Source organism: Corvus moneduloides, chromosome 1, assembly GCF_009650955.1.
Source record: "Corvus moneduloides isolate bCorMon1 chromosome 1, bCorMon1.pri, whole genome shotgun sequence".
Taxonomy (NCBI): Eukaryota; Metazoa; Chordata; class Aves; order Passeriformes; family Corvidae; genus Corvus; species Corvus moneduloides.
In genome coordinates this window covers 118,289,292-118,310,517 of record NC_045476.1, presented here as the reverse complement: position 1 = coordinate 118,310,517, position 21,226 = coordinate 118,289,292, and the positions used below count along the sequence as shown (strand labels likewise).

At 38.7% G+C, this 21,226-nt stretch overlaps 2 protein-coding genes across 2 annotated transcripts; both read right to left on the bottom strand.

Annotated features, from left to right (window-relative positions):
- Positions 1-443: 443 nt before the first annotated feature.
- Positions 444-7,463, bottom strand: LOC116451118 (transthyretin-like). Its single transcript, XM_032124252.1, has 4 exons — positions 7,319-7,463; positions 5,489-5,619; positions 2,796-2,931; positions 444-1,075 (listed from the first exon to the last, which is right to left on the bottom strand). The coding sequence occupies exons 1-4, from the start codon at positions 7,385-7,387 to the stop codon at positions 968-970; spliced, it is 444 nt and encodes a 147-aa protein (XP_031980143.1). The 5' UTR covers positions 7,388-7,463; the 3' UTR covers positions 444-967.
- Positions 7,464-9,465: 2,002 nt separating this feature from the next.
- Positions 9,466-17,358, bottom strand: TTR (transthyretin). The gene is made up of 4 exons (XM_032124244.1): positions 17,182-17,358; positions 16,271-16,410; positions 11,602-11,737; positions 9,466-9,757 (listed from the first exon to the last, which is right to left on the bottom strand). The coding sequence occupies exons 1-4, from the start codon at positions 17,248-17,250 to the stop codon at positions 9,650-9,652; spliced, it is 453 nt and encodes a 150-aa protein (XP_031980135.1). The 5' UTR covers positions 17,251-17,358; the 3' UTR covers positions 9,466-9,649.
- Positions 17,359-21,226: the final 3,868 nt, after the last annotated feature.

The window sequence follows — 21,226 nt, the reverse complement described above, 5'->3', positions numbered from 1 at the left end:
ATATATTGGAAAACAGGAAAGGAGGCATTTTAAGTGTGTGTAGCCTTCTTAGCATCTTTAAATGCTGTTCTACCATACTGTCACCTTTACCTTCTTTCACTTCTATGTCTCCAAAATCAGAATTGAGAGATGAGTTTATCTGATAATTGTGTGGGGCCCTGAGTTAGTAATCCCATGTGACTTCATCTGTTGTGGGCTTCATTAATAAAACACTGGAGATGGTAGTGGTGGATTGTATTTTCTGTGTGCTTGCTTTTCATGAGACACCTTTCACAGACACGTTTTGTTCAATTCCTTTGCAAGAAGAAATTTAGTTTATCAACTTCATGGAAGACTGGTTTATTCTCAGAGTCCCCGTAGTGGAATTTCAATAAGTTTTTTCCTAAGGTTAATGTGTTTTTTTCAACCCCCAAACTTACTCAGAAGGGCAATATGACAATACAGAAATGCAGAATACTTTTATTAGGAAGAGTATTTGAAAACAAAGTCAATACATGTTCTTTCTGAAGTTAACAAAGTGAATAAAAAACTTAGTGATATACTGTTGCAGTAAGAAGCGACGCAGAGTCCTCAGGCAGGTGCAAAAGGGAGCTCGTTTATTCCAAAAAACCAGGCCTTTCTAAGCAATTAGGCTTTTATCAGTAACATTCCACTAAAGCACAACAACCATAGCTCAACCAACGACCATAAGCCACGATGTAAACATGTGAGGGTTATATAAGTTGTTTTCTATGGTTATGTAACTTGTTTTCCTCCTCTATTTCAGCTAAGTCACTACCCAGAATCCTTTTCTAGTTAGCCAAAGTAGCAGAAGTGGGCCATGATTTTACAAGGCCTTCCTTTTATAAGGTTTTCTTATCTGCAACAATTTACTATGAAATCTAAAGCTGTTGATACAGTCAGATACTAAGTTCTTATCATTTATGGAAATTTTACACAACCGAATTTTCATGCTTAATGTCAGCTTCTATTCCACTGGCTCACTAACTACTGCTGTAGTTGAGTAAGAGAAGGGACTAAGGACAACAGCAATGGTGTGATGCCGATTAACAACATCATTAGCTGTGAAAACCACCTGGAAAAAAGAAAAATACGAGACAAATGAGAAGTGATCTCCAGATAAAGGCTTAGCTGGAACCACTGTGCTCATTTTATGCAACTTCACATGAAACTTCAGAAATATTCTCACTCTGAGCTGTGACTGCCTGTAACACACAGTTTTTCCACTGGTTAAATATCATTTGTTAAAAGTATAAATACCACATTATTCAAGACTTTATACAATTTATTTATTATCCAAACTGGCATTTCCTTGTTGGTACTCATAAATGGCAACAAGACGTTTTTTCTTATTTCCTTATTCCTCCCTTATGAAGGTCTAGTATGAACCCTATTCATTGTCTTTATTAATAAAAAAAAAAAAGCTAGCCCATTCTTTCAAGTGTTGGAATGTTTTTGTTGCTCATCATGTTCTGTACTTCAAGCAACAGAATTAAACAGTGCTACACATCATTAGCCAGAGTATAAAACAATGGGTTTCTTTAGTTCTACTTCAAAATCTAATAGTTAGAGAAGGACTGCATTAGTTATCTGGCCACAGCATAATAACTTTACATATGAGTGATTTAGCACAGCCCTATTAACATCTCCTTGACCAGCACATCCTGTCCTTTGATTTCTCACTCCACATAGTACATTATTTCGTGTTGTGAAATGAGAGGTGTCAACTTTTAAAATAGAGGGTTTAATAGCATTCTGTGATGCACAGCTTGTGCTCCTTTCAACATTAATAAGAAAGATGCATATGAAACAACCAGTGAACTGAGCAAAATGTGTTCCCTACTGAGGCTTATTTTGAAGAAAGAAGGCTCTTGCACTGTAGATTAAATTAATGTCCAGTCAAACATCATCTTGATATACAATCAATTTACTTGCATGTTGTAAATCTTTCATCTTCCCTTTTTTATTTCAGTTCTCACAGAAGGCAAGGCTATCCAGCATTAACCTTCATTATTGTTTAGTATAAGAATGTCATATTTCAGGTGTCTCTGGAAGGCAGGGAGAAAATTTAATCCAGGTGTTTGCCACCTTTTCTCCAAGAAAATAAGAACAGCTGAGCAGATCTGTCACAGTCCAGCCAACAATTAATATAGAACTGCTACTACTGAAAGGTCATTGGAAAGCACTGATGCTCTGGAGGGGGAAGGAGACAGTCCCCAGGGAGTCCCAAATCCTTCAGCAAGCCTCACTTGGTACCTGGTCTGGAACACCTTCCTCTAACCAATTTATTTGTCCCATGCAAATTAAAGAGGCACGTTGTACCTTTTTTTCCTGTTGTTAACTGGGGCTCCAAGCATCCAGAACACAGTACTACTTTTGTTGTCTTTAAAAATCTAAATTATGAACTCTGTCTGTAGCCGTACAAATACTGGCTCCAAAAGGCAGGTAAATGCTTTTCCCAGGAGACTTCAAAGAGTACTTCACTTGTTGTCCCTCAAACACTTAGAATAAGTACAGAAACGATCATGGGCTTAAGTAGAGGGAGAAGGATGGAAAACCTCTCCATAAGTAACACATCTAGGAGCTTTGGGAGTTATGGGGGAGCTAGTAACTAGGTTCTGTCATGACTATGTTGCTACAAAGCTTTGAGACTGTGGATTTTAAGTGTTAATGTGAAAATATTTTAAAGTGAAAATAAAGTTCAACATATGCAGTTAGTAATTGAAGCCTACACATATAAAGTATCTTTATTCTTTGCAACTGAAGTAGAGGAAGAAATGAAAATGAATACTCACATCAGCATGACGGTAGAAGGGATTCAAACCCATACTCTTCCAGTAAGAGGCTGTATCAAGCTCAAGCTTGTATATCCCTGCTACAAATTGTTCTTTAGTTGTAAGCTCTGGGAGCACTCCTCTGTCATTGGTTTGTCTGTGTAATGGTAGAAGAACACACTTTTATAGTTTGGCTAAAAGCCTGAGAAAGATGCAGTTTTTAGCAACTGAACTTGAGTGATGTGTGGCTTAAGTAATATGATGAATACTTCTATTGATCTGGAATGTCTTACGTCCATCTGTAGTGTGGATGCTTCAGAGCTTATCTTGGCATTTGCTACTTCTGCAGCGACCACAGCAGATGGCTACCTGCCACCACACTAACTCTGCATGGTTTGGGGGTGAGCCAAAAACTGGCATTATTGTTCATAGACTCTTGGCAGAGTCTTGGACTTAATTAAATGAACCCACTCAGAGGGAAAACTTCACCACTGCTGTAAGCAATGTGGAAGCTCTATGATGCACTCACTGTGCAACTAAGCAGGATCAAATGTCCTGATTTTTCCGTGGTTTTCTTTCTTATTTAAATGTATGGAGTTGTTTTATCAGTGTAAATATTTTTTACAGTTGGTTATTAGAAATTTGAGATCTGCTATTTGAAATGACCATAGGTCAACTAGCAATGTAGCCTCATGGAATTCCTTGTGGTTTATATTGGCCTGAACAAACAGGTGGTTTTGTTTGATTTGAAGATACTATCAGTGTTATCTAAAGCTCTAGTACTGGTTTGAAACCATACATCTTTGAGCACTAACCCATTTAGGGCTCCAGAAGCAATATTGAATGCTGTCTCTCAAACACGTCCCTTTTTTTGAAACATCTTTCTGTGAAATTGGTTTTATATTACTAGGGGTTTTTTATTAGGTAGGTTATCCTCAAATAACAGATCTGCCAGTGCCTGATTTTGGTATCTAAAATCCACTGTCTTTTGTTCTATCTACCAAATTTTTTCTGAATTTTACTCAAATTGCATGCAGAGAAAAATATTGTCACTGTCCAGTGCATTACTTAGGATTTTTTTTTTTTCATACAGCTTAGAAAATAAAGTATAGAACACCATTTATATCTTACAAGATGCTCTGTAGTCAGTTATCAGAGGTTTTATATCCATTCAATTTTCTCTATTTTTCTTTGTCATAGATTGATCATTGCTAGATAACTGGTCACTTCTCTAATAAGCTTTTCCAGTTAATACCAAACGCAGCTTCAGTTGAGAATATTACAGGATCTCTTGCTAGCATTCAATTATTTAAAAATTATCAAGCCTGGGGAGGTTGATTTCGTATTAGCATGACTTTTGCTTACCTTATCTTGAGGTTACTTTCCTCAAAGGTTAAACGTGTTTTTAAGGCTTCAGTCTTATCCAGCTGTTTAGATGAGTATCTTTATATAGAGTTGCTAAGCTCAGAAGTAAAGATGAGTAAACTGAACACTTACTGGAAAATTTCACGCATTTCCAGTGACAGAATATGTGTGAAATTGTCTTCTCACTTGAGGGTGTGAGGCAATTTAAGTAGCACAACATGAATAGATTGTTTTCCCCACATTGTACAATAATGTGTGGCCTTCACTGTAGCTATATTTTTCAAGGACACATATGAGAGCAGTGTTGTTTGTGCCAGCCCACTGCTCCACGACACCAAAGAGAACAGTTTCTACTGGAATTTCTAGAAATGCGTCTGAGTCTGGGATTCCACTGTCGAAGTTCATGGGCTATACCAGCTCTAGCCCTTGGGAGCCCTTCCTCACTTTTTTTTGGGTGGAATAGACTGTTAACATACATGGAAAGGTCTCAGGTGAGACTTTGCAACTATCACGAGGAGCTAAGTGTGCAAGTGGGATATTGCTTGGTGAATAAAAAATGCTCATTCTGTGTTTCACCTAAGAATTTTTCCAATTTAATTTCAGACTATACTTTAAATAAAGATTGCTTTTTATTTTTTTTAAGCATTAACATATACTAAAATAGAGGGCAATTAAAAAAAAGTCATCTACATTTGAAATTCTACAATTACATTTTTTAGAAGACATGGCAATATTTAAATATCTGGAGATTCTTTTTGTTACTTGAGATGTGATTTCTTCTCTGTGGAGGAGGAGGTGATAAATCTTTATCCCCAAATTTTCTCCTTTTGGGTAAGTCCTTTATCTTGAAGTAAAGAAGGCTATCAAATGTGATGTGGTATATGTTCAAAACAGTTTCTTGTTATAGCTGTGGTGTTGTAAGAAATGAAAATCCATTTAGAAAGATGGAAAATGGCCAGTAAAGGTAGGATTCTCAACCAGAGTCTTGGTTTCAAAATATAAGAGTCTGTCTGATTCTTCTGATAACAATGCAGCAGTTCATTGCTGGGTACTAAAAAGTAATAGAGACCTTTGCAATGAAATTAGAGAGAAGCGATGACTGAATTGAAGGATAGCTTAAAATACTTTCTTGTGTTCATAGGAACTGTAAAGAATTATAAAACCATTTTGGTAGTTGAAACTGTAGTACATTTAAAAGACTGTCTGCAGCAAGTTAATTCAATTGTATGCTATTTTTCCTCTGAGCAAAAAGACATCTCACATTAGAGAATGTGAAACTGGTCTTTCAACTATTCGGCCTCTTCCCATTGCCTTTCCCATCTTTCATTCATTTTTTTAGTGTGACTTACTTTGAATTTAACAGTTCCCAAGATCCATCTGCTGCTTCTTTATATAACTTAACTGGAACATTTGGAGCTGGACTTCCTCGGACTGAATCCACAACTTTTACGAAAAGAGGATGCTTGGCGTCAAGAGGGTCCTTCAATAGGATGAGAGAATTTTTAAGATGCAAGAAGGGTAAGTGACAGTACGTCATAAAGCACCAAGGAATATTATTCTTTAGATCTACAGTACAGACCATATTTTCCATGAGAAGACTGCTGTATACTGAAGAATCATAATCTGAAGCTTTCTGGGGGCTGGATATGGTTGGGCCAGGAAGGAAGATTTCAGGAGCTGTTGGGCATGGAGCCATATACACCAGGGAGGCACAGCAGGTGTGAGACCACGTTTCTATTTTTCCTTTTCATGGCTTAGCTACACATCTTCTCCAGCATGAAGTTGTAACTAAGTTGTGGCCTCAACAGGAAATAATTGCATCCTTAAAGGTAGTAGGACTGTTTAAAAATCTGCCAACTCCTCCTCTGTATTTTGGACCGTAAGTTTGAGCGCAGCTTTCTGGATTTGAAAGCCTCTGGTACCTTGTTGCCATAGAGTTATCTCTGTTGCTACAGAGTTGCATTTCTGCTGTAAACATGATAAGCACCACATACAGACTCTCTCCTAACAGTGTGTTGAATCGGATTTGTCAACCTTGGCATCTACACAAGCACAGGAGAGAAAAACCTTCCTTCAAATACAGGATGGCTATAGTTTCATCCCAACATATTCATCACAAGTAATGATTATGGCCTGATGTTTTACCTTTTCAAAAATAGAGTTGAATGAGGGCTTTGACCTTACCTAATTCTGCAGATGAAGAGTGAGAAAACAGAGCTTTATAGAAGGTGCTAATTGGGGATGGCCTCCAAATAGCAGTCACTAATATCCATTTAATCATTGTAAAATGAATTGTGATGTAGATGGTTAAAAACTAAGAGCCCTCCCTTTAATGCCCTCTTACAGTCTGGGATGTTCCTTGGGTCAGGAACCATGTCTGGTATCATACCAATCAGCACGTATCTGTAGTGCCTCTATGCCCAGATTCCTCCCGTTCCCTTTCTGGAAGGCAGGGGCTCCTCGCTAGTGAGGCCTTGCAGGAAGGCCACTGCTGATTTTTCCTGACTTTTACACCCTGGGAGCTCAATGAAAGTCTTATTCCTCAACAAGGTTAGTCAGGTATTATTTTCCCAAAGATCAGAGTTGAGAGGAAAAATGAGTAGTTGAGGAGAGAGAGACAAGGCTGTTGTAGGAGAATTTCAGGCTGAAGCATCTGTGTCTTTAGCTTGCTCTCCTGGGATTAATGAGCCCTTTGGAAGAAGGATCCTAACTTTGGCTCTGTTCTTTGCTTACATGGGGTTAAGCTGTAGTGGGTAGAGCAGTAAGGCAGAAGTCTAGAGAAGGCCTTTTTCCAGCATGGATTTTGCAACAGGAGATGAAATTCATCATGACACATCTTGTTCATTATGTTATGAATGCTCAAGGTTTTTTGTCTAGTGAATATGATAGTTTTTCCTTTCTCATCTCACATTGTTTTTCATGAAGTTTCTGTGCCTGATGACAAGTGCTACTTCTCTACCCATAAAGTCCTCTCACTAATGACTAGAGAAGGAGAAAGAAGGACCAGAAAAGAGCAGCAGCAGAGAACTACAGTCTGTACATACTGTAAAATCAAAATAATCAAAACAAAATAGAATAGTCTATTTTTTTTTTTTTGCTTACACTAATTAAAAAATAATAAAAGGAAAAAAGACATTGAGACTACATCAGTAGAATGACTTCAATCCTGAGACACTTACCAATGGCGCAGCTTCGGAGCAAAGTGCCAGGCCAGCTAAGAAAACCAGAAATACAGAATGAAAAGCCATTTTGCCTGCCACTAGAAAGTGTGTGTCAGCAAGCAGAAATGGGTAGGAGCTATGATTTTTATATCAAGGCCTCTGAAATGAAGCTACTTATCAGAAAACCCTTATGACTTTCAACACACAGATTCATACTGTTTACTTAGTAAATAATGAGAAAATAAGTAACCCATACAAACATGAACCTTGTCTGTGAAAATGTCTTTTCTATCCTTCTCTGTGGAAATATTGTGAACATTGCCTAGTTCAACTACAGTGTCAATTTTCTTGGAAACAATATCTATTCTGTTTTATTTTTCTCTTTTTATTGAGGAATGGTGCTGTATTGACCTCATATAATTGAGAGAAATACAATTTTTTTGTCAACCCAGCAATTTCAGTGAGAAATTCTCTGTGGTTATGGTTTGGTTCAATTGAGTCACCCATGCTTATACATTAAGAGATTTCTCTCTGTGTTGATCTCCTCCCCACCTCTAATAAAAGGTAGGTGGATAATTTGTGGGCTATTTAGTTTTCTTATGCATTCCCTAGGAAGAAAAATACACTACTTTTGGTGTTCAGCGTGACATCAAGATACCTACACACCGACTTCTGAAGCACAGTTAAACAGTATCTTAAGTTGTATCACTTGTCCCTTAGATTCAGTACAAGCTCAGGACTTTCCCTGTACAACTGCAAGTCAATTCCTACCAGAAGCATCTAGTTAATTTTAGGGAAATGTTGTTTATTGAAATGAAACTTTGTCTTTCTGATCTTTGCCTAGACATATATCCATATACTCTTTTACTACATCTCACCAGATGGATGACTGCAAGAGTAGGTTTTTTTGTTGTTGTAGCTGTTGGTGGTATTTTTTGGTTTGGTTTTTGGTTTTGGGGGTTTTTTGGGCTTTTTTGTTTGTTTTTTGCTGAGTATATCTATATGAGCAAATTTATGTCCTATTTTGAGGGCTTAGCATAACACCCTTCAAATGAAATCTACTGGTTTTCAAGCTCCAGAAACATGAGGATCCCATGAAATCTCCATACTTTATGATGAGCGTTGTTTTGAAACTGTTTGCACTGCTTACAAGAGTTGTGCAACTATGGTAACATCTAGAAATCCGTGAAAAAGTAACCAGATAGTGAAATGTTAAAGGCAAGCTTCTGTAACTTGTGAATTCACTTGCCATGCTGTCATCCCAGCAGGCTCTGGGTATAAACTCCAAGGTCAGCGGCAAATGAGTGCTGAAGGTTTCTGACTGGCATGATTTCAGTTTCTTTCTCTGTAATTTATTTAATCCAGTTAAAAACCAATTCCTCTGCTTCAGGGTATTTTAAATACAATAGGCCAGGGGTTTACAGAAATCACTGCTAAAGCCCTCAAAGTCATTAGTCAGTTTATCAGCAACTTTATTCGAATTACAGTCACTTTACAGCTTACTTTTTCCTATTTCTAAAAATATGAAGAGAATATTAAGATGATGGTTCTATTTTAGGACTTCTTTTTAATGACGGCTACAGATTTGACTTATTAGAGATTTAACTCAAATGCACCTGTGTAGGGGAGCAAGCTGTGTGATGTCAAATAATTACTTTAATATCAAAGATGTTAAAAAATGTGCTAATTGAAATTTCTTCAGTACTTCCTAGATTGATTGAGCAGCCAGCTTTCCTCTTGAAACATCAAAGTGTTGAGGTTTACCTGAAGTTTTAAGTAAAGGAACACAGATTTTGACTCTTTCAGCTCTGTGGACATACTTATTTCAATGGTTTCTGCATTGTTTGTTCTGCTGCTAGGTATTCACAATTTCGCCAATTCACCTTGTGACCTGGTTGATAGTGGGACCATCTTTTCTGTGTGTAAACTTGGAGAAGTACAGATAACTTTCTTATTTTGAGTAAATTTATTTGGTAATTTTTTTAAGGTAACACAACTATGTGAATTTCCTGGTTTGAGCCAATGTATTTTGGAGAAACTTCTTTAAGGTAGTGGAGGAAGATAAGAAAACTAAATCAAAAGTCATCCCACGTGTTTTTCAGCTATCCTTTGCACTTCAATGCAAATCATGATACTTTAGAAAACAATCACTAATGGAGTAAAAATTGTTTTAAAGAAGTAATATTTTATTGACTTGTTGGAAGTTTGCCAGGTTACAAAATGGAAAAAAAAAACCAACTAATGTAGCAAAAAGTTATGCATTAGCAGTAGGAAAACCTTCCTCCTAAAAGCCTATGATAGTTCTAGTGGAGGAAAGTGTTTGTGAAACAAACATGAAAATAAACATGTTTATTCCTTGGGATCAGTGACAACAGCAGTGGTTGAGTAGGAGAAAGGGCTGAGGAGAGCGGCGATGGTGTAGTGGCGGTGACCGGAATCATTAGCAGTGAAGACCACCTGGAAAAGAGAAAATTTGTGGTCATGACCAACAACATACAGTCAAAGCTACCTTATTAACAATTAAGAAGCACACCTCACTTCATCTGCAGAGCACTTTGTTCAATGCTTTTACCCTTCTGAAGGGTAATGCTTCCTGTTACTTTGTGATTGCCAAGTACTGAGTGCCAAGTATTTGTGGGATTTGGATCGAGGTCCACAAAGAGCCTCAGCTGCAGTGAAGCTGGATGGAGGTACCCACAGCTGAGCCAGGCAAACTGCTTTGGGATGTGGAATTGGACAGGGAGGTATCTCAAATGACCAGTAAGAAAGACAGGGGTGAAATTCCACCTGGCGAATTTAAATACAACCCCTGTGTGAGGTGTCCAAACAAGACAGGCTGTTGGAGCCCAAAGCTGCTTTCTGTGCTTCAGTGCCCCCTCCTGTTTTTAACACCACTGGTGGTGGGTCAGTTTTTGCATTGAGAACTGAGTGGCTAGGCTTGCCAGAAAAAGGACAGACACTTGCCGTAAGAAAATTCAAATCTGCTGCTCTCCAAATTGGTTGAATGGGACTTGGGACACCCGATTCCCAGGAAAGCATCATCACCTGGGTTAAGCTCCAGCTTTCTTTAGCCTGCTATTTGATCTGTTTTCTAAACCATGATGCACTTTCTACAAGTGGACTAGAGAGTTCTCTCCTATGACCAAAGTCTAAGCTGCTGCGACATGAGGACTGTAGGCTTCAGTTACCTTGTACACAGTCAGTCACCAAATTCTACCCACTTCCCAGGCTACCTTGTTGTTCTGTAGGCTATTATGTCAAGGAAAAGCTTCTTCAGCCTAGTTGGAACAGTCTCAGTCAGGCATTTTTAAGCACCTTTTGAGGTGTAGCCCTTACAACTTTCAGATATCCAAATGGTTAGGGAATATTTTTGAGGGTTCTTTTTTTACCTAAATCACCCAAACCACCTCAGACTTTTATGGACCTGGGACTCAGTCATTGGGTTTAATCTTCCACAGAGCTCCATGAACTTGTGGTTTAAAATGTTCTACAACAGTACCAGTAGCTGTTCCAGACTAACTAAATTGGGGAAACTTTAATGACAGATTAAGCCTGAAGAATTTAAACAGATTTTTGGGTGTGCTAAGCAAACACAATAGGATAGAGCAGACAATAAATCAGTGTAGGGCTGAAAGCAAAGGGAGAGACAGGACATGATTATATTGCTGGCCTGATTATGAAATTTGAGTATCACTGAAATAGTCAACTATCCCACTATGATTATTTCTTTACATTTTTATACCTTCTTTTATTTTAATTGCATGTTTTGGTGCTGAACATAATTTTAAAAAAGGCACACCAGAAAGAATTGTTTTTCTCAGGTAAATACATGTCATATTAGAATTCCGGGATTTTCATGTGACCAATATGAGGGAAATACCTCTGATTCAAGCATAGCTTATTTCCTATAAAATTAAGGTTTTCAAATCCCTCCATTCCTTCAGCAGCAGTAAAAGCAGTCTCTTCTTCTCGGTACATTTTTTTCTTGTTTGTTTTTATGAACACTCTCTACTTTTGAATAATGTAGCTCTTTTCGAACAAGATTCCCTACTGGTATGAGTGGGTGAATGGGCACAGCTACACTTTGGAAGAGCTGTGTCAGCATTTGCAGGGAAGTTGGCTCCTTCCTTTGGCTTAGCTGGCCATTTACTGCCTTTACTCGCCCGATGTTGTGTGGCAGTGAACCACTTCACTGTGTGATGATGCTCCTTCAGTATCAAAGGGCTGTGCTTGTTCTTCCCAGCTGCTGCTGCTGCACAGGCAGTGTGTACAGGTTATTAAGGATATTTGCCACTACTTACATCAGCATATTCATGGAATGCAGAAAGCCCAAGCGCCTTCCAGTAAGAGCTGGTTTCAAACTTCACCATGTATTTTCCCTCTACAAACTGTTCTTCTGTCGTGAGCTCATGAATCTCTCCATACTCTGTGGTTTTCCTGTAATGATTAAATATCTATGTAAATATTTTATATTGTCATTTAGATGCTAAACAGAAAAGTCAGTGTGGAATATTAATTAGTAGAGGTGCCAAATTCTACATTGAGCAGTTTCCAATCATCTGGAATAGTTCCATCTCTCTATGCAGTGTATGTTTCCATATTGCAGAGTCTGTCCTTGCTACCAACTCACCCATATACATCACAAATCAAAGCTGGCTGGTTTAAGGTCCTTCTTTTTAGTATCATGTTAACTTGTACCAAATGCTCTCTGGAACCAAAGGTTGCTGTCTTAGGAGGACTGCCATGATGACAGGCAAGATGCAAAATCTCAAAACCAAACTAAGGAGAGAAGAGAAATTTTATTGGAAAATCATTTTGTTCTCTAGTTATTAGCACTGAGGCTCTGGGGTTTACTCCTATACACTGATGTGATTTTATGTGACCCTGAGTGGTAATGCCTTGGAAAAGCAATTTAGCATCACAAGATTTTAATAATTTGATTTACAATGCCTTGGTCAAAGAGCAGGGGCCTCTTCCACTGGGTACCATATAAATGAGCAATAGGAATTCCCAGCTCAGAGATTATGTGCTCAGCTTGTAACAAAAATCTGTGGATAAAGAAACTCCAGCAGCAAGAAGGAAGTATAGCTGGCATTGCACCCTATTTGTTCGAAAAGGAAGTTGTTCAAGCTTTGTATGACAGCTGTTTAAATATTTACATACTTAGTTCCTAAATCCCATTTATCTCTTTCCCCTCCTTTTATTTAATTTCTGATTTTTTAACCTTTTTTGTTTGTTTGTTTGTTTGTTTTTGTTTGGGTCTTTTTCTTCTGAAAATGTTTATTTAACATGTATAGCGCTTCATAACCACATGACGTAGTTGAAGGAAAAATAAAGAAAGCCATGACTGGAAGAACTACTGGAACTTTCTTGTCTCATGGCAAGGAGTAACTGCCTAGGCAGAAAACAAACTGGAGGAGGAGGAGAGAAAGTGGAGAAAGCAGTGACATGTTGCTTATCTGAGATGGAATCAGCTGTGCTGTTGGGATTTTCTTTCCCGGTCTCTTTCTCCTCCTTCACCGTGTTTGTTATCTTTGGTTAATGGTGGTAAATAAAAATGACTGAAGGAGAGAGCTTTCGCTTAAATTAAGAGGTAACAGGATTGAAAATCCCATGCTAATTTTCTTTTATTTGTTAAGACTGACAAAATCGTACTGGTCCAGTACAAGTGTAATCAACTGTGTCCAGGGCAGACCAAACGTGCAGAGAATCCAAGTCCTATTTGAAACATGTATCACAGTCAATTTGTCAAGTGTGTGCATCTGCTTTCTCTTAGTTTAATTAGTAATTTCTGTTTAATCTGTATTGCTTTAATAAATGGAGAAGTAATTTGTTTCTGAGTGTCCTTGAAGCTGTGAAACAGAATTACTGAGATGCTGCAGAAGAGGTTAGCAATCCATGTACTTCTGCTTATAAGCTGGGTAGTCTAGACACAAACCAATTAAAAGGAAAAATGGTGTCTGTCTCAAAATCTTTGTTCAGACAAACAAATTAGTTTTAGTTTGAGGAAAATGTGGATGCAGCTGGAATGATTCTTTCCCTAAGGGGTGCTGCCCCAGTGGCAGATGTTAACCATCCAGAACAGCTGGGAAACTGGGAAGAAGAGCTCACTTGAAAAGGCATGCACACTACCAGAAGTTAATGGCACATTCTTTATTTTAGTTATTAAGTGGTAGCCATTCACTGCAAGTGCTCTCACAAGGAAACCTTTCAGCATTACTGCTGCACTGACAGCCAACAGGACAGTGTGTGATTCAGAGCCTGGAGGGGATCAGCACAAGGCAGAGGATGCTCAGCATTCAGCGCTGGTAGCAAAATGCTGCGATTGCTTCTGAACAGCGCTTGTATTTCTGTCTGAGTGGGGGAGTAAATATAACATGTTCCTTATTCTTAATAGGATGTGGACTGCCAGCATCTGCTGTAAGATGGACAGTTAAGTTTAAAAAGTGGTGCTTTTCCAGTTAAGTTACTCCAGTGCCAGCCTAGACTGCAATCCTGATCCTCTTTTTGCCTACCTGGACCTTAGCTGTATGTGGTGGCAAGGTTAAATCTACACTGTCTATACAATGATGTTTATTAACTCTTAGGACACGTACTGCATTGAGATAAACTGTGCTCTCAGATGCAGACTGATGAGGAAATATCTCAGGAGCATGAATTCTTATTTTGGAGTTAAAAGAAAAAAAAACGAGGGTTGGGGAACCACTTCAAATACACAGAAGCCTTTTTGATTACTTGTAACCTAGGTCACATAAAAACTATGTTTGGTGACTGCAACTCTTGAACCACATGATAAGACCTATATTTCCAAAAACTTGTGAGGAGCAGAAAGGTCAAAGCTAGTCATGGGAGAAGCTCATATAGAATCCAAATCACATGCTCTGTGCCCTAAACCCTTCCTCAGTATGTGTCTCAGCTCAAGTTATCTCTTCTTGTGTATTTTTAGCTGGAGTCATTTTGAAATAAGCCTCTTAGTAAAGTAATCTGCTACTATTCCAACTCTCCCACTGCCCCTTAAATACCATTACTCAAATTCAACAGTTGCCAGGTACATTTTCTTGATTCCATAAAGTGTGCTTGCAAAGTAAAAACAAGCAAACACAGAGGTGAAAAAATAACTACAACAGACATTTGTACAAAATGTAACTTTCCCATATGTATCTGCTAGGTACTGTAACTTCAAAATATTATGCACCTGACAGGAGTATTTACATATTGCATTCCTGGACTGCATTCATATTTTCAGCTGTTTTAACACAGGGAAAGTCTGGCTTCTCCAAAAGAGTAAAATTGTAAGCACATATGAAAATCTGGTTCAAACAAGAGTCATCAGCTAAAGTCAATGGTATCACCTGAAAGGAAAGCAGCCTTGATTAAGATGCAAGTCAAGGAAAAGGTCAAAATCTTTACCTGCAATAAAAATTGTGATTTAATGTTCCTTCACTGCCATCACTTGCCTAGGGTTAATCTTCTCAATTTATATTTAAGAAGAAGTGATTTGATTTTCTTGAGTGTGCTAACCTAAAGTTTCAACAGAAGTTGCCCAACAACTACAGGATTTGTCTCCTTGGGCTTGTTGAAAGCAGCATTGCAAACTAAACAAGAAAACACTGTTATGCCCCCCAAATAAAGGGGATTTAACAATGACATTACATTTATCTTAGTCCTCTGTAAATTGTATTTTGTATTAGATGTTACACAGCACTCGATGAAACATTTGAAATAATTTGATTTCCTAATAATGAAAGAAATGCTCACTAGGGATAAGACATTATCCTTGTCTCTTGAAAAAAATGTGTCATTTTTCATGGAGTTTCTCTGTTCGTTAAAGTACATAAATCCATTTTAAGAGGCTTTTGTTCCTAGGTTAACACTCAGCATTTGGGAGCGGAGTTGTTTGTTTCTCTTTCAATCTTGCAAATTTTCTTGCTACTTTTCAGTGGGGAAAAGTGTTTTTCATTTTTCATTATATAAAAAGAAACCATTCAGATGGAGAGAAAAGTATCTCTCCTTATAGTCTTCTCCTCTAGAGTTTTCTTTCTTTCTTTTTTCTGCAGGTTTATGTAAATAATGCTATAGAAAATCCTAGTGAAAGGCAGTTAAATGTGCTGTCGACTCCTGTCCATTCTTTTGCTTCTTATTCAGTGCTTGAATATTCTGCTGCTACTGGAGGCTTCTCTTGAGTTATTTAAAAATCTGATTCAACAAGTTGTTGCAATGAAAGGTAAATGTCTGAATACCTCAGCTATTTGAATTTTAGTAAACTGTGTTCTTCTGTTACTCATCCACTTTTCACAGACCGAAGGTATTATTGTCTGACCCTCTGTGATGTCCTAAGGACACTAGGTATTTGTAGGTATTGGGCTGTCATTCTAGCAAAGACATTCAGAGCTATAGAAATGGCCACAAACAAATGCTGAGATTCTGCCTCTGTGTTGTGTTACAATGGGACTCTCTAAAACTTTCTGGTCAAGGAGTTTCTTCCAACCAGCACGTTTGGTACACAGCAGAAGATGAATAATGCACTTATTATTTGTATGTGTGCAGACAAATCTTACAGAGAGGATTTTGTATGTGACTGCTTCAAATAAAGCTCTATATCCATTGCATATGAATAGAAGTTAGTCTGGATTACCTACAAAATGCTGGTAAATAGGCTTTTCCTTTTTCTTTTTTTTTCTATAGGAAGGGAAGATAATACTGAAGCTAGGAGAAAAATTAAGTGTTAAAACTACTCCCTTACAAAGATAAGATGAGCACCTGAACATATTTTTGCAATTAGCATTTCAGTCATGGATAAGTTCCACTTAAATCTAATGGATTTTAGATCAGAATTCATGTGCTGTTAACACTGATAATGTGACACGTCAGAAAACACATTGCTGTTTTGATCAGAGCTCTGTTCCATTAACTCCTCAACTGTTTGGCCAAGGCACCTTGAAATTGGCTCCAGAAGAACACACAACTTACCCAGCAGCAAAGTCCTGCCAGCTTCCATCTTCAGCCTGTTTAAAAACTTTAACAGCTACATCAGATGCAGGACTTCCCCTGACTGCATCCAGCACTTTCACCATAAGAGGGCATTTGGAATCAACAGAGCCATGGGAGACCTTGGGGAAAGGAGGAGAAGTTGTATAGGAGCTGTCCACCAAGCCTGCAAAAACCTTCTCCCAAAGGAAAGATGGATTCTAATTGCGGAATTACCGTTCACTTTAAGTTCTTTGCGAAATGCTATTCAAAGCTAATTTACAAACATCTATTTCTTAAGCAGAGCATCTTAGAGCTTTATACTGATAACTTTACTGCACACACACAGACTTCTTGTTCAATATTTAGAGCTGCATATAGCTCTAGGAAAATGTTATAATATTATACCTTTATAATGAGATCACAAATAAGAAAATAGTAAATTCTTGTAAGTGCAGACAAAGTGTGTTAGCTAGGGAAACCAACAAAGAAATACATATGATATCCTAAGGCTGAAAGAATATCCCTCTCTTAGGCTTCATTACACTATAAGGAATCCTTAGTCATGCTTAAAAAATATTTTTTAGTGCTTCAGAGAAGCACTTGTTTGGCAAAGCTGCCTCTTTTTTGAGGATACGGGATGTGAGTCATGAACAGACACAAAGGAAGAGAAAGAAAGGTCACACCACCTGGGTCCTTGACCCTTCCATAATTCCTTAAAATAGGTAGGTAAATGGCAAGAAAATAAAAAGTTTTAAGAATTCTGAAGATGCTACTATAAAAAACCACCCAGAAATAGCATTCTGGCAAAGCCTAATTGTTACAGAATTTCATGGATGAGGAGGATGCTAGTCATCTAGAAAATCTAGATTATCATTCTTGTAATGATTGAGTTTGAATACAAAGAGACTCACCAGTGGTGCAGCTTCAGAGAAAAATACCAGTCCAGCTAAGAAAACAAAGAGTGCAGACTGAAAGGCCATTCTGCTTGCTGTTAGTGAGCCTTGGTGCCAGCAGCCAGGAGCTGAGGGGATTTGGGATTTTATAGCCAATCCAACAACAAAACAGGCTGCTTATTGGGTGCCCATATGACTCCAAAACTGCTGATTCTGATTATTTGCTTAGTAAATAGCCCAATCCTAGAGTCAGTCCATGAATAGCACTGCCATTGAAGTCAATGGAAGGACTGCAGGATCGCTAGAGCAAAGAAAATATGTAACGGACACAAACATGACCCTTGCCTGGGGAGATTGCGCTCATAGAAAGCCCTCCACAAAATAACACAAATGACCTTTGTTTACCCAGAAATCCAACCAGTTCTAGGAGAACTCCTTTACCTTGCCCTCAGGTTGGGCATGATAATGCCCCAATGCTTTCTTTGCACCTGCCCCATGTGTCTTCTCAATATATCCAGTGCTTTCTGAGGACCAGATCCCACATACGGATTCAGGCTCAGTATATGGGTGATGGAGTTTGTTCATTGTCTGGCTCAAGCAGTGCTGGATTCCCAATCAGTCTCCCTGCTTGTTGGAAAGGAGAAATGTCTCTGAGACACAATTTAGATGGGATCTGACACAATCTGCCTCTCACCGCAAATTCCTAATGATTGATCTTGCCCAACCTTCAGTTAGACACTGAGGTCTCCTCTTAGTCACTGGGAAAAGACCTGTAGAGATGTGTCCCCCTGGGAAGCTAAAGGTCTCAGAAAAGTGGAATGAGCCCTCTTTTGCACCGTGCACCCCAGAAGGAGCCAAGGCAGCCAGCAAAGGCTGGTAGCTTTTGTTAAGATTTGGCTAAGGTTCTAGTAGCCAAACCCCTATAATGCTGGGAACGTTACTGTTACATCTACATTTCTTCATTTCTACATTTGTAAGTACAAATGTACATTTCAGAGGTTTTTCAGGGGTGAACCCAGCCCCAGAATAAGTTGGGAGAAGACATCTGGGGGAGATGGCAAGGTATAGCTGGTTTTCTTCAGCTGCATCACATAAATTGTCCATACTGTACCTTGTGCTAGCTGAGAGACAAAGAAACTGCCCTGTTTAGCTGTTCCTTTTCCCCACATCCTAAACAACCTCGAGCCCACACTTCTCAGGAGCTGGCACTCATTTTTTACTGATTTCACAGTATTCTAACATAAAGCAGTTTTTCCCCCTTAACTTGAATAGGATATGATGAAGGTCTTAGAGAGAGATCATGGATGATATTCTCCAGAGACTTTCATACCTTCAGGCTGCTCTATGCAGTTTTTCTCTCTAGGCAAAGTTGGTTTTTGAGAAAAAAATCTATAATACAGTAACCTCCTGCACTGGGATCAAAGTGCCCTTTGTCCTTACAGCAAAGCAAGCTGATAGGGAGGTAACATTCTACACACACTTTGTCTGCACCTAAAAGTCAGTGCAAGGTGCCCAGCAGTGACAAGCCATGCTGCAATCTAGTGCTTGTGGGTTGTATTCAGATCCTGGAAAGTTAAATACTGCTCCTAGATCTGTGCACCAACACATTACTTCATTATTTTGTTCTCATTATTTGTGAATATTTCTCTGAAGCAATGCAGCTTTGAATGTCTGGAAGAGAAATTACCTGTATTCTAGGGCAAGTAGGCTGTCTTGTGTTTTGCTGTCAGCTGTTCTTCAAGGAAATAATGCCAAGGAGTTAATTATATTGGCACTTGTCTGCATCACAAATTGCTCTCCTATGGGAAAATTACTTAAAAAATAATGATTTTCTTCTGATAGGTTTCTCTGCAAAGTAGCAGTTTCTGAAAAATCAGGTCTACAGGGATAGTAGATTTCAGCTGTCCATATTATCTATTTTGCTTCCCTCTTATAACATTGACCTTTGGTGGCTGTTTTTCAGACTGAACAATGAGCACGAAAAATTCTAACCCCAACATGATTTTTTTTCCTTGTCCTTCATTTGCTGTTTTTTTCAGCTCTCAGCATCCCATACATAACCCAGGCAGTGAGTCTTTGACTGCTAACAGGGACACCAGTCTGAGTGGAAATTAGACTTTGTGTGTTTGTGAATCTCCATTCACACATTTTGCAACTAGATTATTTGTATACATTCTAAGATACAGGTGGACTCAGCAAGAAAGTAAAAAAACCCCTATCTACTAAATCTCTGATTCTTTTAAAATCCCATGTGAACCTAATTTTAAAATTACTACAGCCTAGTGAAAGCAATGCTAGGTAAACCTTCCTCCTTCCATCGTCAGCCTCAACCTAGTACCACAGTATGGTAATATTTTCCATAAAATGTATGTGAAGGCTCAGGGCTTCAGAACAGCTGGCTGAGAAGGATGATTCTCCCTTGGTAGAGAATCGAAACTTGATTGTGGGAGGGAAAAGGAGAAAGAGGATGGGTAACTGCTGAGCATCCAACAGGTGCTGACTGACTGTTGTCTGTCTGTTGTTGTTAAACCTTTTCTGTGCAATGGGATTCTGAAGCTTATAAACCAAATAACTTACTTGGATTAAAAATAAGAGAAGGTGAAATGAAAAGGGACTGAGCTCTGAGATGTAAGTGGGGCTGGGAAACTCAAGGCTTTCTGAAGGAGCAGGGAAACTGCCATGAAGAGCAGGAAAGAAGGCAGTTTCCAGAGACTGCTAGCAGGATACATGCTACAAGAAAGGTGATCAACTCGGAGCCTTAGCACAGAGCAGAAGCATAAATGCCCTTTTGTAAGAAAAGAGTAAACAGAGTTACTGACAACTCAACAGAAAGAGATTTTTAGGAATCCTGGTGTGGAAGATGCTGTAGGGTTACGTAGCTAAAACAGAGATAGTATAAGGCTAAGTAGTGCAAGTACCTGGGATCTAGGGGACACATGAAACCCAGGAGAGAGGTGGTCACCCAGCATACAGGGTGATTAGGGTGCTGTAGAAGAGAATGGCCAAGAGCCCCTGGTGTGCCCAGTAATCACCTCAGCTTTATGGAAGCCAACAAGTGTGAGACCCCCAGTTATGAAAAAATTTAGATAATCTTCAAATATGTGAATGCTTTAAGGCTTATCTGAATTCCAAATCAATTGAAGTTCATCTCTGAAGAATTAGGATTAATGCCTATTTCTAATGAAAGCATGTTCCCTGCTTGGAAGCATTACAGTGTTCAGGTCAAGAGCAAACACGTCCCATTAATACTCTTGTTTATGTCAGGGATTTTTCCCACTGTGCTACAGTGTTTTTCTCTCTCTTCTGTGTAGTCTCACACACTTAGGCTTGTTTCACATAGATAAGCTCCTTATTCTCTGCTGCATTCCCTTCTATTTGACTTTTTTTAGAAAGCCAACTGCTTCAACATGACAAAATGCTCAGACAGCCTGGAATACCTGACTTTGACCGTAAAAACCTGTAAGCTTCTCCTGTGACACTGGAATGAAAGGGCCTGATAGATGGTAAGCCATTCAGTAATCTGGATAGAATACCCTAGTACTGTTCAAAGAATTAATGAATTCCTGGGCTCTGAAAAAATCCTTTCTATAACATCGAGACCTGAATGTGACACCTCTTTTTCACTTCTCCGGAGTAACATTCCATAGGGACTTACAGGAAAAGACCTGAGATTTACGTCTCAAAGGAGTTTGCCTGAATTTTCTGAACTAGAGTCAAGAACTCTATGAGTTTTACTTCAGGTATCTGCCAGCTGAGTTGCTGTGGCAGAGCTCTGGCACACAAGGAGAGTGCTCAGTGCACTAACTGCCTGAAGCCAGACGGAAATTTTCTGTTGCTTTCACTATTTGCTAATTATGTAACATTTCCCCTCTCTGCAAAGCCAGGGATAATGCTTTTCTAATTAATAAATGTGCTCAGGGAGGTTCATGTTTGAGCTTGAACTTCAGTTTGTAAAGAATGGCATTAAAAATGGTGGCATTTCAGGATTGTGTGGTGTTTGCATGTTTATCAACCTTTTTAATTTTCATTTTCACTGAGGAGTATGTCTGTATTTTGAGTTTTA